Raw genomic sequence first — 18,900 nt, forward strand, 5'->3', positions numbered from 1 at the left:
TACTAGTCACCCATAAAGCCCTTCATGGTAGTGGATCTGCGTACTTGAGAGACCGCCTTCTGCCAATTACCTCCCTGCGACCAATTAGATCTCACAGATTGGGCCTCCTCCGAATTCCATCTGCCAGCCAGTGCCGGCTGGCAACTACAAGGAGGAGAGCCTTTTCAGTAGTAGCTCCGACCCTTTGGAACGAGCTCCCCGTGGAGATTCGTACCCTCACCACCGTCCAGGCCTTCCGCATAGCCCTCAAGACCTGGCTAGCCCGTCAGGCCTGGGGACAAAGATAGCCGCCCCTCCCGAATGATGAATGAATGTTGCTCATTATTTTTACTCTATGTGTGTCTACGTCATTGTTTGTATTCCCCCCTCCTGATTTTATGTAAGCCTCCCTGAGTCCCCTCAGGGAAAAGGGCGGCCTATAAATGTTAATAAACTCTCAAACTCTCAAACTCTCAAACTCTCAAACTCTCAAACTCTCTCAATTGAGACTCATGTGCTCACAGCTCCTATTTAAAGAACAAGAGGCAACCATGGCCAGCAAAACCTTTGAGTCTCTTTCACTCATAGTCACTCATGCCCTAGTCACCTCGTGGACTATACTTGGGGTTCCCTTGAAGACCACTCAGCAGCTAGTCAAAAATATAGTGGCATGGGCAAAGATGAGGACACCTTGTCATTGCTGCTTCACAAACTGCGCTGGTTGCCACTTCATTTCCAGGTGCAATTCAGGTGCTGGTTGGCATTTATAAAGATCTTCATGGTGCAGGGCCTGGTTAATGGAGGGGCTGCTTGTCTCCAATAGTTTCTGCTGACATAGTAAGATTGGGCCAAGTAGACACTCTTCAAGTCCTTTCAGTTATGTACAGAATAGATTTACCAGGGCCTAGACTGTGTCTCTGTTGCAGTGATTGCTTCTGGAATGGCATCCCCTCATCACCCCTAAAGGTGCTGCAGTGGTTAGAATGCAGTACTGCAGGCTAATTCTGCCGACTGCCAGCTGTTCGATCCTGACAGGCTCAAAGTTGACTCAACTTTCCATCCTTCCATGGTCAGTAAGATAAAGCCCCTGATTGTTGGGGGCCAATATGCTGACTCTGTAAACTGCTTAGAGAGGGCTGTAAAAGCAGTATGAAGCGGTATATAAGTCTAAGTGCTATTGCCTTTCCTATCCCAGAGACCTCTAACAATCCCATTCTGCAGCTGATCTGCGTGTTTTTGGATTATGCTCCCCGGCTTGGGGTTCAAGTAGCTATCGTGTCTATTTATTTATTTATTGATGCATAGGGTAGTTTGTTCCAGATGTACTGTACATGTCTTTTTCTTTCAGTTTTTTGAGATCTAACCACCCATAATCAGGAGGCACACCAACCCCAATAAATGGACATTTTTATGAACACACGTTCACCAGAGTTGACAAGAGATGCATTAGGAGTCCTTTGGTTTGAGAATCATACAGTTCTATCCTACACTGTACCTATCTAACTCAATTCACTTGGAATTTACATTCATTTGTTTTAGATTACACTACATATATTTAAGGGCTAGTTATTTTGAGAAGAATGTCAGCGGTAAGCAGGCAGCATGGAAACTCCAATCCATGGGCACCATAGAAGTGTAGGGAGCCTTGATTAGATCTCCTGATAGCTCTTCTCTTTCCCTCTCTGCTCTTTCATTTCCACTTCTTATTCCCTCAGGGAAAATAGAACACTCTCCTGTTTAAATAGTCCATTGTTTGGTGAGCAAAAAAACTTGTCTCGACTTTCCTGCAAAGGTCAATGGGCATTTTTTTTAACTCATTGCTATGAAGAGGTGACTGGCCATGTTCCTTAAAATTTTATCTGACAATTGCAATATGACTACAATGTATTACTCTTAGCTTCTTGTACGTAACTTGTATCTGGGCTTAAAGTCTATAGATTCTCAGTCATCCAGGTCATGGTTGCCCCAAAGATGCTTTTTGAGGAGGCAACTAGACATTCTTGTTCTTTTTTTTTCTCTGAAGATGTTTATATTCTGCAAGGAATTTAAATCCTTCCATTCTCCACTAACCAGTCAGAGCTAAAGAAGCTTCTTGGATGAGAAGCAAAACGTCTTCAAAGAAAAAACAAGAAAGTCCAGTTGCCTCCTGAAAAGAACCTTTGGGTCAATTGTCTCTGGACTAATATAAATTTGAATCCTAACCTTCTGCTCCAAGAATGGAAAAGTTTTGTTTGTGATAGGAGAGCTGTGCTTCAAGAGGGAATCATCCTTTACCGAGGGCCCTTTTTATAAGTACAATCGTCACCACCTCCTCCTCCTCCTCCTCCTCCTCCTCTTCTTCTTCTCCTCCTCCTTTTTCTCCTTCTTATTATGCAGAAATGCATGAACTGAAAAGTTTGGCTTCCAGCCCAAATCAGTATGATTGGATGTTGGGATTTTTTCCTGCTCTTCCAAAATATATTCTGAACAAAGTAAGAGTTTTAATCAATATTGCCAGATTGAGGAAATATAGATATTGTGCCCTTCATTCACTATGATGGATTGCACTTTTAGGCACATGGGGCATAATTAAGAAAAAAGGGTGTTTAATCAAGGTTTTAATTTATCCAGAAATCAGAAATGCTGACTTTACATGAACCTAGAATACTGGAATAGACAAGGATTTCCTTGATTTTTCTTGTCATCTGACTTCTCAAAGTAAGCTAGAGATATTTTTGCCCAAGGCCTGGCCTTGATGTGGATTCCAGCTGACACTGCTTTGTTGACCCCAAGAACCAGAAATGCAGCCTCTGAAGGCTGCTCATGGATGCTTTGGGGCAGGCACAAGACATTCCACAGGGGACATTTTAATGATAATTCTTAAGATAGACTGACATCACACTTTTGGTTGGTGTGTGTGTGTGTGTGTGTGTGTGTGTGTGTGATATAGATGATAGATAGATAGATAGATAGATAGATAGATAGATAGATAGATAGATAGATAGATAGATAGATATTTACATTGAGAACAAATTGCTAGTCAACATACTTTTTAAATTTTACTTCTGCTTCATTTGGCTTTCAGTGAAGATTCCCTAGTTCCTTTTTCATTAATTTAATTTTAAAAAGGAACTATACCAAAATAAATCAGTTTGACATAACCTATACCAAAGCCATTTAGAAGAAGTCTTTCTAAAAAAAAATGAGTGTCCAGATGTTCAGTGATGGAGCAATTAATAAAGTAAATATGCACAAGTACTGAATCTAATAAATAAATGAAATGTACCATTATAATCTGGACTCTAATTCCATTAAGCAATGAGTTAACTTTTCAAAGAGAGCTAAATATACATCCCTATCAATTTGCCATTGGAGACTAGTAGCTGATTTCCAGATGGTTGTCATTTCTATTTGGATCACCCCTAAAATTTGATCATTTAACATTTGTGTCATGTTTGCACAAGATACTCCCAAAAATAGCCATTAATAATAAAGCTGGTTTTGGATGCCCTATATATTGGAAGAAGGTATACGTAAATCTATTTTTTTAACTACTAATAATATTGGAAACAGGAAATAACTATTTATGGAAAATTGAAAGTATCCTAGATCAGTCTCTTAACCTTTTTCCTTTCAGGAACGCTTCCCACTTTTTAAAAAATTATGAAGGACCTCAAAATAACTTGTCTTTGTGTGGGTTATATTTATCTATATTTATTTATTAAAATTGGAAATGATACATTCACCAATATTTATTGAATCAAATAAAAATAGAAATATTAAACCCATTAAATATTAACATAAACATTTTTTCATACATGCCTATGTTTTTACCATATAAAAAGTAATAATGAAAAGACTGATATTCTTTTAAATTTTTGCAAGTATCTTCAATATCTGGGAAATAATTCTGATTTTGTAGACTCCTAACAGAATCTTATGGAAACCTCACTTTAGGAAACACTGCCGTAGGTAAAACATATATGTTGAAAAGAAACCATCTCATCATTATTTAGCAAATAATGTTTAGAGACTATAGGAAGCATTATAAGTTAATATAACTTATAAATTATAAGATAGGTGTTGGACGCCAATTTTTCTCGATATACATTCATAAACTTGTGAAAACTATTTTTTTTAATAGGGATCTCCTGGTTATTTAAACCACAAGTTCCCCTCAACTTGAGCATGGGTATTTTTAAGTTCCCCTCCAAAGTAGATGTAAAATCTGAAATAATATAAGAATAGTAATTAAGAAATGGTTTCCAACTGGAGAGGAGAGATATGGAGAGGAGAAAGATTAATGTGGGTAGATTATAATGTTGAAAAACAGGCCTTATAGTAGAGAATAGACAGCATAGATTCACTCTCCCCTGAGAATGGAGTGGAGATGGGGAAATCCAGAGGGGGAAATACTGCTTATTTAATGTGTCTGTCTGTCTGTCTGTCTGTCTGTCTGTCTGTCTGTCTGTCTGTCTGTCTGTCTGTCTGTCTGTCTGTCTGTCTGTCTGTCTGTCTGTCTATCTATCTATCTATCTATCTATCTATCTATCTATCTATCTATCTATCTATCTATCTATCTATCTATCCACACATTGACATACACACTGGGAAAGTTATTTCACACTTCCTTTCAGCTTGATATGGGGCCATTGACATGCATTCATGGAGTATTTTTTTTAAAAAAAACAGTACTATATCATCTAATGACAATATAGTGTAGGCTACATCATCTCAACTATGATCTAGGGGGGGGGGACTGTCAAATGCTATGTTGAAACCAAGGTATACTGTGTCCAATACATTACCATAGTCAGCTAAACTGGACAGTCTCATAAGAGATATGACAGTCCTTGATGTGAAAAGCTAATATAGCACTGTTGTTTCTTTAAATATGGAATTAATGTAAAGATTTCATTGTCGGTCTTTTGTTCACAAGCATCCACAATGTAAGGAAGATTAGCTATCTACAAGCTGCAATGTTTAAAATAAGCCCATAGTACGGTAAGAATGGACTTTATCTTCTAAACACCGTGGGGTGTTATTACTCAGATAATTAGATACTGAAACCAGGAGTCTTTAGAGTAAGGGCATAACAAATCAACTCAACAACAAATAAATCTCACATCCATACACCCCCATATTGGCGGAGGTTTCATCAGAGAAGAATAATGCAGCAATTAGTGTATATTATGTGATAAGTTCATTGCTACATGAATAGTTTTTGCAGTATATCCTGGCACATTCTTAGTAATAATTATTTTTTGCTGCTGTTAGGATGTCATGTGCATCATATATTTCAACAGGAGCTAAGAATCATGTATGGATGTGCTCTGCCCTGTTATTTTTCACAATATTATATGATGCCAGGTTGGATAAACATTGCTGCCAGTGCATCTTGAGTGGTAACGACCATGATTCCGTGATCTGCTTCGGCGCCACTATCTCTTCTGCATGATCCCTCCGATATAAATACTCTGAAGTAATATTTAATGCACCAGGTCTCACCGCAATCTAAAATGGCCGCACCAAATGGAGTTGAATGATTGTTCCAATTGCGGTCTTACCACAACAGGGGAGAACATAGCCAGCAGGTGAACGAAATAAATTAAAACAAATGTAACAGTTGATGAAAGGGTGAGGCTGAATGACTCTTCAGTATTGGAATTTTGTAGCGGGGGAATACACAGACACTGAGGATATAAACCATCGCATTTTAAATAAAAGTTGAGCATTCACAAAATTGACGGCGTTTTCAACACCACCGAAGCCCCAAGCAATTATAATTACATGAAATAGATGGCTACTCATATAGGTTCATGCTATACAATCACATCAACCAAGGAGCACATTTCTTTCTTTTTTATTTTTTTTTATTTTAAACACATAAACACATCAACAAAAACAAACACATGACTTAACACAACATAGGAACAAAACGTTCCATCATATATCATACAGCAGTTCCGTATCGGTTTCTTTACAGTTAGTGTTTTCCCTTCTATACCTTTCTATCTTGCATTCATGGTCTCCTTATTCGTTATCCATTTTTATGTACAATTCTATATTTATTTATACTTAGCTATTTATACCAAAATATTATTTACCTATATTGTGTTTTATATTCTTACTGTCATTTATTCTCTTACATACAATTATAGGTATACATTCACATATTTATTCTTTTCCTTTGCCATTCTTATACTTTTGTTATTCCATTGAAAAGGTTATAATATACAGTTTGGGTTGATTTGTTTGTTTATTTATTTATTTATTTATTTATTTATTTATTTATTTATTTATTTATTTATTTATTTATTTATTAGACTTCTATACCGCTTAATAGGGCTTTCAGCCCTCTCTAAGCGGTTTACAATTTTTTTTTTAGCAAATTGAGTGAGCAACTTGCCCCCACAGTCTGGGTCCTCATTTCACCCACCTCAGAAGGATGGAAGGCTGAGTCGACCTTGAGCCGGTGAGATTAGAACCGCTGAACTGCAGATCACAGTCAGCTGAAGTGGCCTGCAGCACTGCACCCTAACCACTGTGCCACCTCGGCTCCTTCCCTAGCACCTGTTGTTTACCATCCCTAGCACCTGTTGTAACACCACCTTATTTTCCCTTTCTTTTCTCCCTCCCTTCCTTCTCTACTTCATTCCTTCCTCCTCTCCTTCCCCTTCTTTCTTCCCTTACCTCTCCCCTACTCTTACCCTCTCTCTTCCCCTTCCTGCCCTCTCTCCTTCTCTTCCTCTCCCTTCTACCCACCTCTCCTTACCTCTTTCTTCTTCCCTTACCTCTCCTCCACTCTTCCTCTTCCTTTCCTACTATCTCTCCTTCTCTTTTTCTCCCTTCCATCCTCTTCTCCTTTCTCTTCCTTCTTCCCTTCCTTCTCTACTTCCTTCCTCCTCTCATCTGAAGGAGCACATTTCTATGGAACGTTTTTCTTAATAGATTCATATCAAGATTGTATTATTACTAGACTATACATTAATATATTATCAATTTGTATAATATATATTATAGTCCATTTATACTATTATATACCATATTATATTATTGGCTTTATTTTGGACGCTACCATGTTACTATTGGCACGTGACAAGATGTACTGTCAAATTGCTAAACAATTGACTGGAAGTAGGATTAGAATGAGTAGCAGGGGTGGGTTCCAGCTTCTATTACTGCTGGTTTTCTCAGGGATGCACTTTGTGTGTGTGCTTTGCACGTGCGTGCGCTCTTGATGCATGCTATGCACACATGCACAATATGCACAAATGTGAAGTAGTAAAAAAATTGCTTCTGTGCATGTGAGAAGCAAACAGCAAGATGGTGACGCCTATGCTGCCACCGATAGAACCGGTTCGGGGATGTGGCTGGCCGAGTTACTACCTACTCGGCTGAACTGGTCCGAACTGGTTGGAATCCACCATTGGTGGGTTTCAAAAATTGTTCGAACCTACTCTGTGGGTGTGGCCTCCTTTGTGGGAGTGGCTTGCCACTCCTGTGACCGGATAGGAGTGGCTTGCTGCCCATGTGACCGGATATGAAGATGCCGATGACACTTGTCAAAACCACCTTAAATTACCTCACACACAGCACTGGCATGCATAAGAATATGATGTAAACTTGTTTTTTAAAAGGCATCTTTGGTTTGCGTTAAAACAACTTCAACACACGCAATGTTCTGATTGCACCACAAACGCAGTAGTCATCCTTACCTTTCACAGAGGCACTGAGTTTTATAAATATGAGCGTGATAGTGTAGAATAATCATATCCAAGGACCAGTGGTGGGTTTCAAAAAAATTTGGAACCTCTTCTGTAGGTGTGGCCTGCTTTCCTGGAACTTCTTCTAACCGGTTTGGTAGATTTGACGAACCGGTTCTACCAAATAGGTGCGAACTGGTAGGAACCCACCTCTGGAACCCACTTCTGATGAGCAGCCTGCAGAGGAACCCTAACCCTGCATAATCCCCCCACAAAAAAAAAATCAATAAAACCGAGATCCTGGAAAGAAAAACAGAGAATGGTTTGGAAACTCCTGAGGATTTGGCCTGGAAAAGAGAAGATTGGAGGGAGACATGAAAGCTGCATTTAAATATCCAAAGGGCTGACATGAATAATACTAGGAAGAATTTTTCAGCTATTCCAAAGTCAGGACAAGAAATGATAGGTTTAAATGGCAAGGAAATAGATGCTGTTGGTTGAACATCAGGAAACGTTTCCTAAAAGTAGCAGCAATTCAGCCATGGAACAGGATGTCTTGGCAGGAGATGGTGCCAAGGCATCCTATTCCAGGGAGGGAGGTCTCTTTCGATGGAGGTGTTTCATCAAAGGCTGGATGATTATTTGCAGAGGATGCTATAGTCAAGGATTGTTGAAGTAGAAAGAGAGTTAGACTAGATGATCTTGACGTCCCTTCCAGTCATCCTATTTTATAATTCTGTGAAGATGCTATAGAATAGCTAAACATCTAAAAAATGACCCAAAGATCACAGTTCTTGATAATGGGGCAAGTTTCAAATATATGCACTGTTTTATGGAAATTAGGATACGTAACTGTTGTGGCCCAGCAGGAGCTGCCACCAGACTCCGACAGCAAGGGGCCCTATGAGTCAGCTCTGGAGGATGTGGAGGACCCTGGACATGGTTCCAACTCCAAGCAGGGCGCAGAGAGACTGTTTGGCCACCAGGTGGCACCTGAGCCTTGGACCACTTGTCTCCTCCCAAGGGAGAGTGATCCAGAAGCCAGCAGTGAGTTGTTCCTGGATGCACGCCATCGAAGAGCTACTCGGCGTCAAGAACAATTACGCAATTACAGGAGGTAATTGTGCTCAGCTGGTGGTCATTAGGCTCCTCTCCAGACTATAAAAAAGACTGCTTGTGACATACCCCTCTTGCAGAAGTCAATGCTTTGACTAAAGAGAACGTAACTACCTTGGCAGGCTGAATTCCTGCCAAGGTTTGTCTGAATTGCTGCCAAGGTTTGTCGGACTTGCTGCCAAGGTCCTTATCTCTTGCTTTACTTGGCTTTCAGCCACCGAGATTCTGGTCTTGCTAATTAAAGTACATTCTAGTTAAGCTTGTCTCGACTTTCGTTACAGGATGGAGGAGGGTGTCAGAACACATAACTACAGTTACAGTATGTATAAAGCTGTAAGTCTATTCTATCCAATAGTAAAGTGACAAAACAGGGCACTTTGATTATTTTTCAGCATTCTTATTTAGAGTTCTGGCTTTTTTTCACACTCATTAAAGCTCATTCTTAGTCACAATAAAGTGGACAAGGTGGCTCAGTGGCTAAGATGCTGAACTTGCTGATCAGAAAGGTTGGTGGTTCAATGGTTTGAATCCCTAGTGCCGCGTAACCAAGTGAGCTCCTGTTATTTGTCCAAGCATCTGCCAACCTAGCAGTTTGAAAGCCTGTAAGAATGCAAGTAGAAAAATAGGGACCATCTTTGGTGGAAAGGTAACAGCGTTCCATGCACCTTCGGCGTTTAGTCACGCCGGCCGCATGACCATGGAGACGTCTTCGGACAGCGCTGGCTCTTCAGCTTTGAAAAAGAGATGAGCACTGCCCACTGGAGTCGGGAATGACTAGCACATATGTGTGAGGGGAACCTTTACCTTACTTTTATAGTCACAGCAAAAGAGCAGTTTCCAATGGAGCTGAGCTATGTGAACTTTATCCTAGAGCAGAAGGCAATTCAAACAAATTTATCCTGGCTGAGAAGTTGAGCCACTATTCTAAAACTGGCCAAATAAATTTTGCTGAACCATCTATGCTTTAAAAGAAAAACAAAAAAATCTGGGTAGAAGCCCAGCATTTAATATCAATAGATGTGAGTGACTTCTAAAAATCAATATAATCTTAGCAGCACTGGGCAAAAGACTGCCCAGGAAGAACATTCCTAGAGCAGCCTCCTACAATTTATTCTTTTACATGATTTTAGAATTCCCTTATATCGGCTAAGTATCTCCCATATTGGCCTAGGATGATAGAATATATATAACCTAAGAGATGTTGAGACTATCATGTTGTGAAGGCTGCATAAAGCTGACAGGTAAATAGCTCATCATTTCTTCATTGTATTTCCCCAGTATTGCTTTAGCAATTAAATATTATTTCCAGAATTAACTCCCACATTCCAGATAAACAAAAGCTTTGCTGTGTACAAAGAGGAAACATGTGCTTCTATTCAGCACACAATTTGTATTGTGTTACATCTCTGGAAAGCAACTAATTAGACAATCAATACTTTGTCATCCTGCAAGATGCAAAATTATCAAGGCGACTGGGCTCCATGTAAGCATATAATGGGCAACAGCACTTCCTTCCTTACAGCAATTGTGAGCATCGGCTGCGAGCATTAAAGAAGAGCCACTGCCACTGTGTTTGTGATCAGAGTGGCAACCTTGAGCCTTTGGATCTGCACAGGGAGGGTCCGAAAGAAAGGAAGGATAGTAGTTTTGTGAGAGATAGGAAAATATTGTAAGGGCTGAATCATCTAATATCTTGAAAGCTTAGAATGAGATTTCTATACAAGCTAAGAAATAAATTGCACTTCTTTTAGATAAAGCCCTTCATGGTATTGGATCTGGGTACTTGAGAGACCGCCTGCTGCCAATTACCTCCCACAGACCCATTAGATCTCACAGGGTTGGCCTCCTCCGGGTGCCATCTACCAGCCAATGCCATCTGGCTATTACCCGGGGGAGGGCCTTCTCTGTGGCAGCTCTGGCCCTCTGGAATGAACTCCCCGCAGGGATTCGGACCCTCACCTCTCTCCAGGACTTCCGAAAAGCCGTCAAAACCTGGCTTTGCCAGCAGGCCTGGGGGTGAGGAGTTCCCTCCCCTCTCGACATGTATGGTTGTGCGACTGTTGCCTATTTTTATTATTTGTATTTCGTTTTTAATGTTCCCCTTTTCCCCCCTTTTGAATTGTTCGCTGCCCTGAGTCCTCCCGGAGAAGGGCGGCATACAAATAATAAAATTCTATTCTATTCTATTCTATTCTATAAACTAGGGCTTGTGAAGATCTGGTGAAATGATACCACAAAGCATTAATTGTGGCATTCTGCTGTATAACCCATAGCTTCTCTCATAGACAGTTCTGTGAATTATTTTTCACCATAGAAAAATTGCTCACTCTTAGAAATTATATTGCCCAAGATACTTTTGGAAGAATTCCACGTGTAACTTGTTTGAAAGTTTTCTGTTCTGACCTAGGCTTCCTGACAGTAAAAAGCATATGCTTAGTCCCCAAAACCCTCTTTTTATTTCAACAGCTGTGAATTGTGTTCGTTTACATCTCTTAATGAGTCACAAATAGTTTGTAAAGAGTCTGACAGAAGTCTGCCAAAGTCTTTCAGGGTAAGGCTGATAAGCACCCACCTTTATCTCCCTTGAAATTCTGCCAAAGACCTAATTGGCAATTAGCTTGGCAAGGCCACATGGAGCAAAGAGTCAAAAAGGAGCTTCAGAATTTAAACCGACCAGAACGAACAAAGTTGCTTTTTGCAAAGGCTCATGTGCTTTTGCTCCTCCTTTATGTCCTATGGGAGGGGCCAATCACCTCCAAGCATTACTCCCGAGTCGTCCCTTTTGTCTTAACTGTTCTTGCCTTTTGGCAGCTCTGCGCATGCGCACACTGGGAACAGGCTTCCCTGTTCCTCTGCCTCTCTGACGTCTAACAAGAGCGATGAAGTGAGGGGCTTCTTGCTTTGTCACCAAAGACTTGAGTGGAACATATATACAGACTAACTTTTAAGGATCTATCCAGCTATTTCAAAAGACAACTGTTTCATCAGCAGCATTAGCGGCAAGAGTATCTGTGTGTATGTGTGTCAAAAATGGCAAAACAAGAGGAATGGAATCACCACACAAGCTCCACCTTCGTAGATGCATGTACTATAGTGTTAATGCCTATATAAAAGAGGCAGACCTTAAGTGATCATGCTGCTTCTGTTATCTTCTGTTTTTGATGTGCTGCTAACTTCCAGAATTTCTGTTGTCTTCCAAAAAGGCTCATTATACAATTCCCAGACTTAGAAGCCCATGGAGGACGTTGCTTTGGAATTCTGAGAGTTCCAATCTCAATAGCCGAGGTGGCGCAGTGGTTAGGGTGCAGTACTGCAGGCCACTTTAGCTGACTGTGATCTGCAGTTCAGCGGTTCAAATCTCACTGGCTCAAGGTCGACTCAGCCTTCCATCCTTCGGAGGTGGGTGAAAGAGGACCTGGACTGTGGGGGCAAGTTGCTGACTCAATTTGCAAAAAAAAAAAAAAAAAAAAGTAAACCGCTTAGAGAGGGCTGAAAGCCCTATGAAGCGGTATATAAGTTTAATAAATAAATGAATGAATGAATGAATGAATAAATAAATAAATAAATAAATAAATAATATGTCTGGAAACCATTAGGTAGCGAAAGATTGGCTTGCAATTTTTTTTTTAAATAGCGTAAGATTAGTGAAAACAAAATAGCCACTTGATTGACTAATATAAGGAACTGAAAAGCCATAGATACAGGATCAGAGGTGGTATTCTGGCGGTTCACACTGGTTCGAGTGAACCAGTAGTGGCGGCAGCATGAGGCTCCACCCACCCACCCACCTAGATGTGTGCGCCTCCTACCAAACAGGTAGTGAAGATAAGAGGATACCATTACTGTACAGGATCCTACAGAAATAACAAGATGCACTTGGGCTAAATGAATCACATATATCCCATTTACTACAGATTTGTTTTCATTTTTTTTAAAATTTATACATTATTTAGTCTATTTATAATTGTAGACAGATCATTTCGAAAATATATAGAATTTAAGGAGGATAATTAAAAAGTTGTTCTGAATACATACTCAAAATATATATTTTGTGAACACTGAAATTGCGTGATAAATTTAAGTAGTCATGTTATTATGCAAACTTAATTATTCTCTTTGGCTTGGCGCCAGAGTCGGTCTTCTGTGAACAGGAATGTTTCTTCCATCCAGAGTAAATTTCCAAGCCAGTAGAACTTTTCTGCTGATAGGATGAGGAAGGAAGCAATCTTCATTGTTTCCCAACCTCTATTGTGCTCTGACATTGAACATACAATGGGGAAGGTTGAAGGACTCTTCAGAGCAATGTTGAAAGAAGACTGAAGGTTGTAGAGGGAGCAAAGAGGTGACAAATATTGCTCCCTCCAATCATGATCAAATCATAGCTTTCCTGGGGATGAATTCAACCAGTTCAGTAAGGCTCTTGATTCTTACTTTATGACTGTTCGGGGATTTGCAATGGTTTTGCTTGAGTGTGTGTGTAAGAGGTAAAGTTTTCATACATTTCTCCAAATCTGTGGTTTCTTCAAATTTTATTGGTATGAATAGCTGAAAATATCCATACTTCCAAGTATAGGTTGTGTGCCCTTATTCCCTTTGCACTTGTATATTCCTTTAAATGCCTTCAGTTATTGAATGGGCCTTAGACTGGAGCCACAGTAAAGCAAGATTTATTCCACTCAATTAAGACAACTTTTCTACTCTGTCCCTTCTGATAACCGTTCCCAAAATTAGGTGGTGAAACTAATGGACTAGGATCAAAGGCACCTGTGTAAATGCAAAGGATAGCAGAGTCCTTCATTTTCTAATTGAATTGTGGTTCTTTTTCTTGTTGCTATGGTTCCTTGATATATCGGGTGCTTCCCATCATCAAATGGAAAGTGTCTTGTGTGGAAATATGACTTAAACCTTAGAAATAATCCTTTTCAGGTTTAGCTTTTTGGAAAGAAGGAGATAGTTTATCAAAAATACAGATGGATTCAGGCAACAATAGGTGGCACAATTTTCCAGGAGCTGCTGCTGCAGTTGTGCATTCTAAGCAAATTTCATTTAGGAGAATAGCAGTCATGCATAGCTAAGGTGAATTTTTAGTTAAATTATATAAGGAAAAAAACTTTGACTTGAAAATAAAAAGTTTTTTTAAAATGCTGTGTTAATCTATTGAAATTATAATTATGCAGAACTTTTTGTCTTGTCCTGTTTTTGAAATACATTTTTAAGGTTTTCTAATTTCTCTCATCCTCCACATGTACAATGCAGTGGTCAAATCAGGAGCAAAAATTATTCTGGATCATTTCAGTTTGCTTGTAGTCTTAATGGATGATCTTAGGCAAGCCTAGCTTAAAGAGATGCAATGCTATAATGCTTCATATATAGTACTAAGTGTATCATTCCACTTAAATAGAGAAAGACCATTTAAATAAATGGAACGACATGGTTGGCTTCCAAGTTTCATCAACAAATTGACTGCTTTGATTGCATTTTCATGTCTTTCTCAAGGCCCTTGAAATTTACACAGGAAGTAACTGCATATATTATAGATACCCTATACATTATGAGATGTATATATGAACCAACTATATCAAAAATGGTTTTGGAAGAGAAAGCCATGCCACAAAAACAACATACAAATTTGGCCTTTCGCTAATTTGGAAGCCCAATAACCATTTAACCAATAGATTTTATTAAATTCTGCAATCAGGGCTCCTTCTCTTCCTGTTTTTCCTTAGTTACCAAACAAATCATCACTGCACAGAGTGGTATAATTGGTGTCCAAAGCAGAACAGTGGAGACAACAAGACCACAAAAATCCAGGTTATATAAACAGAGCTCTGTACATCCCCTAAGGAGCACCATGAATTGTGGCTAATGATATTAAATAACTTTTTAGATTTCTATCTATTCATCCAAGCTAGTTTTTTTTCCCTACAGGAAGACTTGAATTCATAGTTTTCTAGTTTCTAGTGCAGACTTTAGCCATCAAACTGATGATCTAGAAATTATCTAAGCTTAATAAGATGTACATGAGTGTGCATTGTAGACGATATGGTTTTAAGTAAAACAAACATTGTATTTTCTTCCTCCTTCTCTATTGGCTGAGGTTTATGGTCTAATTCTTAGCGGACTGAGTTTCCATTTTAAATATGATGGCAACCAAACAAGCTCTCCCAGCTCTAACCATCATATCCTGAAATCAGTAGCCTTCAACCAAATATTAGGCTGTGGCCAAGTACTTTCCATGTTTAATCCAGTTCTATTAAGCATCCCTCTGAATTCAACTGAATTAAAAACTAAACATTGTTTTTATGTGTTGCCATATCAGTTTCCCTTAAACTAGAATCTTCTTGAATATTTAATCATCTCTGATAAATGTATTTCATTTGTGCCTGAACGGCACAAGACAAAACAATATTGTTTGACTCAAACAACAACAAGACAAAACAATGTTTTACTAAAACAATATCCAGGAGGACAAATGCAATGAATGTGTGAGGTTCACCCGTGGCAGATATATTTAGTAGTGATAGTTTCCAAGTTTTTAATAAATGGTCTTTTTTAAAAAAATAGTTAAATGACATCTAGGGATTAGCGCTATTTTACGGGCTGGTCTTGAAAGTATTTATAATGCCAAAGGATGAACCCGCAGGGCATTGAAGAATAAAGTGGTGCACAGTGGGTTGGGATGATGTACCTTTCGAAGGAAAAAGGACGAGTGCGTAAGGATTGCTGTTTACCATAATGCCCGTGAAATAAGAGGGAAATCCGAAGCAGGTGGTTCAAAGTCAGAGAGAAGAGGGTGGTATTTGAAGGCGAAAGCTTTCACTCCTCCACTCCAGCTTCTCTTTATTTTAAGGACCTTGGGGAGGGAAAGTAAGAGAGTTTGCTGTTCCTGGCAGAGTCCTCCCACTGGTGCCTAAGCAGAAGCTTAGGCAATATGTGAATAGCTGCATATGAAGCTTGGCAATGAACCTGAGGTGGGCTAGAGAGATTATTTATGCAGAGGGATGCAAGGGGAAAGGAAAATATCCCATTTTAATATGCAATACATACAATCAGTGATAGCAGTTTTGAGTTCTTTCAAAGCCCCCACCCCAAATGCCTTTAATTCACACGGAGGCAAGATTAATATCCTTGCTGTCTCTCCCCCCCCCCTCTCTCTCTGCTACCCCACCCCCACTTCTGCCTCGTTCTTTTTCTCCGCACAAGGAAAACGTGGGTTGGTACCATTTTATTGTTCTGCTGGGGAAGATTTGAGCAGGAGCTTTTTGTCTTTTTAAAGGGCTAACCTAATCGGAGATAGGTGATTGTTTTTAAAAAGCAAAATCAAAAGGTTGGCGTTGGGCGGGGGGGGGGGAATCCCTTAATACTTCCAACCAGCCCTCTCCCCCCCCCCCATTCCCCGAATACCCCTGGAACTAAGAGGGGAGGGTGGAAGGGGAAGGATGAAACCGAGCTGGACAGGGGGAAGTCTGGAGGGGACCAGGTCTCTTTGAAGATGTGGTGCCCTGCTGAAATCCACCCCACTGCTAGAGGCGCGGCAAAAGAGAGAGAGAGAGAGAGAGAGAGAGAGAGGAAGAGTTGGAGGAGGAATGCTGTTGCCGGTTTCCAGGGTGAAATCCTCCGGCTTGAACGGTTAAAACCCCAACCGGAGCAGAATCTCTACCTTAATAGCAGCAGCAAGGAGCGTAGCCGAGCAGCAGAGGAAGACCTAAGAATCGGCCAATCTCAAATCAGTCTTAATCAGGCAGATATCTCACGGCCATCCGCATTTAAATTGCACACGCGTCCACGAGAGAAAGAAGGGGGGAGAGAGAGAGAGAAAGGTTGTAGCCTCACATAAGCGTGAAGCCAGATCCAGGCAGCGATGGTATGCACTGGGTGAGGGTGGGGGGGGGGGGTAGGGGGAGAGAGAGAGGTGGGGGGGGGGAAACGCCACAAGAGGCTTTTGTTTTATTCCCCCCCGCGATGAGTTTTTGCAGTGCTCCGAGTTAAGGGGAAGCGGCGGACGGCGGGGAAAAGCTTCCGCTTCTCTGGCTGGCAGAAAGAACTCTGAAGCTGGACGTGGTTTCAGCACCAAGAGCTTTGGACAGCTCACTGCGTTCGGCAGAGCTGCCTGCTTGCCTTCTATTCCCCCCCCTCCACGCCGCCTCTATTCCTCCCCCTCCCCCCCCCGCATTACTGTACAGCTGGAGATGCATCTAAATTAAGTCCTATTCAACAACAAGTAGATCTCTTCTGTCCGGGAACTCACACTAGACTCTGCTCTCAATTAAACTGCCTTTTCTTTTCACGGAATTGACCGCCCGCCGTAATTATCCCGGTTTTTTTTTTTCTCTCTCTCTCTCTCTCTTCCTCCTCCTCTGCCTCTCATCCTCCCTCCCTTTCTCTCTCTCTCTCCTCTCTCTCTCTCTCTCTCTCTCTTCTTGCAGGAACGACTCTTTGGGAACCTGGTCCACTCAGGGATGTAAAACTGTGCTTACCGATGCATCCCATACGAAATGCTTATGTGATCGTCTCTCTACCTTCGCCATTTTGGCTCAGCAACCTAGAGAAATAGTAAGTAACAAAGGAGGGGAGGGAAACTGGAGGAAAAAAATCCCCGAGTTTAATGTAAAGGCTGGGAGAATGTTTTAATGCATTCCGGATTAACTCCAGAGATATTTCAGTAACCTGTATTCAGGAATTATATCACTGCTTGCGGGTCAGAAACAGATTGGATCTTCTCCCTCCATATCTTACAGTTTATGGAAATGAATTACAGATATATATATATATATATATATATATATATTTGCCACATAAACAACTACTATCAATTTCAGATGTGGAGCAGGTTCCTATTCGTAAAGAGGAAAACTTCGAAGCTGTAATAGATTACATTTAAGGATAAATTAATGAAATAGGAATGAGCGAGATCTTTCTGATCATTAGTGCCAGTAGAATAGGGAATCCAGCCACTCTTGTTAAACAGATTGCAGTTGTGCGTTTTTCAGTACAGGGAATATATATTATTTGTTGACATTTATGAGAGACAGTCCTGTATGCATAAAACTAGAACAAAAATACAAAATAATTAAAAATAATTATGTATGGATTTGGGTTTTTTGTTTTTGTTTTTTTAAAAAAGCCCTGCCTATTAAAATAGATTTTCAAATACCTGGGAAACCTAAGGGAAACAGTGCTAACTGTACAGTCAGCAATCATCTTACCTGTAACCTAGAAGTGTCTGACCGAAATAAACTGAAAATCCATTTTAAGCAATGCATTTTATATTGCCTAGATGACACATCATATCTAGATAAAATGTAATTTACACTGGAGCCTTTAGGCTTTTCAACAGTATATTGCTAAATCAAGCAGGGTATCTCTGAAAACTTCTCAGTTTAATTGTTTAATTAGCCAATGACATATACATTTTGCAGTTTTAAAAAACTGATAAAAGAAGTACAAGTGCGGGAATGTGTGAGGGATATTTGGTTGAATTAAAAAGACTTTTCTTCCTCAAGGTCATTTATTCTTCAACTGTGAAAATATTAAACATAAGAAGAAAATTTTGACTGTCTGTTTTAAAGGTCCAGATTTTTCAATTACTCTATGCATTTTTGTTAATTTCTCCCAACACCAAAGGTGTTTCTTTTACCCATTTAAAGCCACAAGAAAAATTGTATGACTTTAAGGGAAAGTTATTGTACTGTCAAAAAGTTTGGTCATAAGTATTGGAAAAGGAACTGGATAGCATTTAATTTGTCAAAAACCAAATCATTTCTTCAGCCCATTCCTTTGGCATTCAAGGGAAGATGTAATTCCAAAATGTGTTGCTGTTTTTCTAAAGCTAAAAATCTGTAATGGCAATAAATATCATGACCTCCCATGGAACTGTTGATATCACTAACCTTCATGTAAAGAAACAAAACCATTTCTTTATTTGGTGAGTCAAATTGGTCTTGATCCTGTTCAAGGCCAATGCAATAGGCATTCACTTGGTCTGCTGAAATCCCATGGGTTTAAAAGCATTACAGTCTCAAATTGAAGCTAAAGTAGGGAGGAATGGCTGCTTACTGGTAATACCATTGACATGAAATAGCTATCTATCCATTATATTTGCAAGATCTTTTTTTTGCTG

At 39.9% G+C, this 18,900-nt stretch overlaps 1 protein-coding gene across 1 annotated transcript in view; it reads left to right on the forward strand.

Moving 5' to 3' along the window:
• Window positions 1-18,900, forward strand: part of ADGRB3 (adhesion G protein-coupled receptor B3) — a 556,344-nt gene that overhangs the window by 369,928 nt on the left and 167,516 nt on the right. Inside the window, exon 16 of the mRNA XM_032214959.1 lies at window positions 17,207-17,333. Within this exon, the coding sequence (XP_032070850.1) occupies window positions 17,207-17,333 (127 nt within the window). The remainder of the gene's footprint in view (window positions 1-17,206; window positions 17,334-18,900) is intronic.

Source organism: Thamnophis elegans, chromosome 4 (genome assembly GCF_009769535.1).
Source record: "Thamnophis elegans isolate rThaEle1 chromosome 4, rThaEle1.pri, whole genome shotgun sequence".
NCBI classification, from domain to species: domain Eukaryota; kingdom Metazoa; phylum Chordata; class Lepidosauria; order Squamata; family Colubridae; genus Thamnophis; species Thamnophis elegans.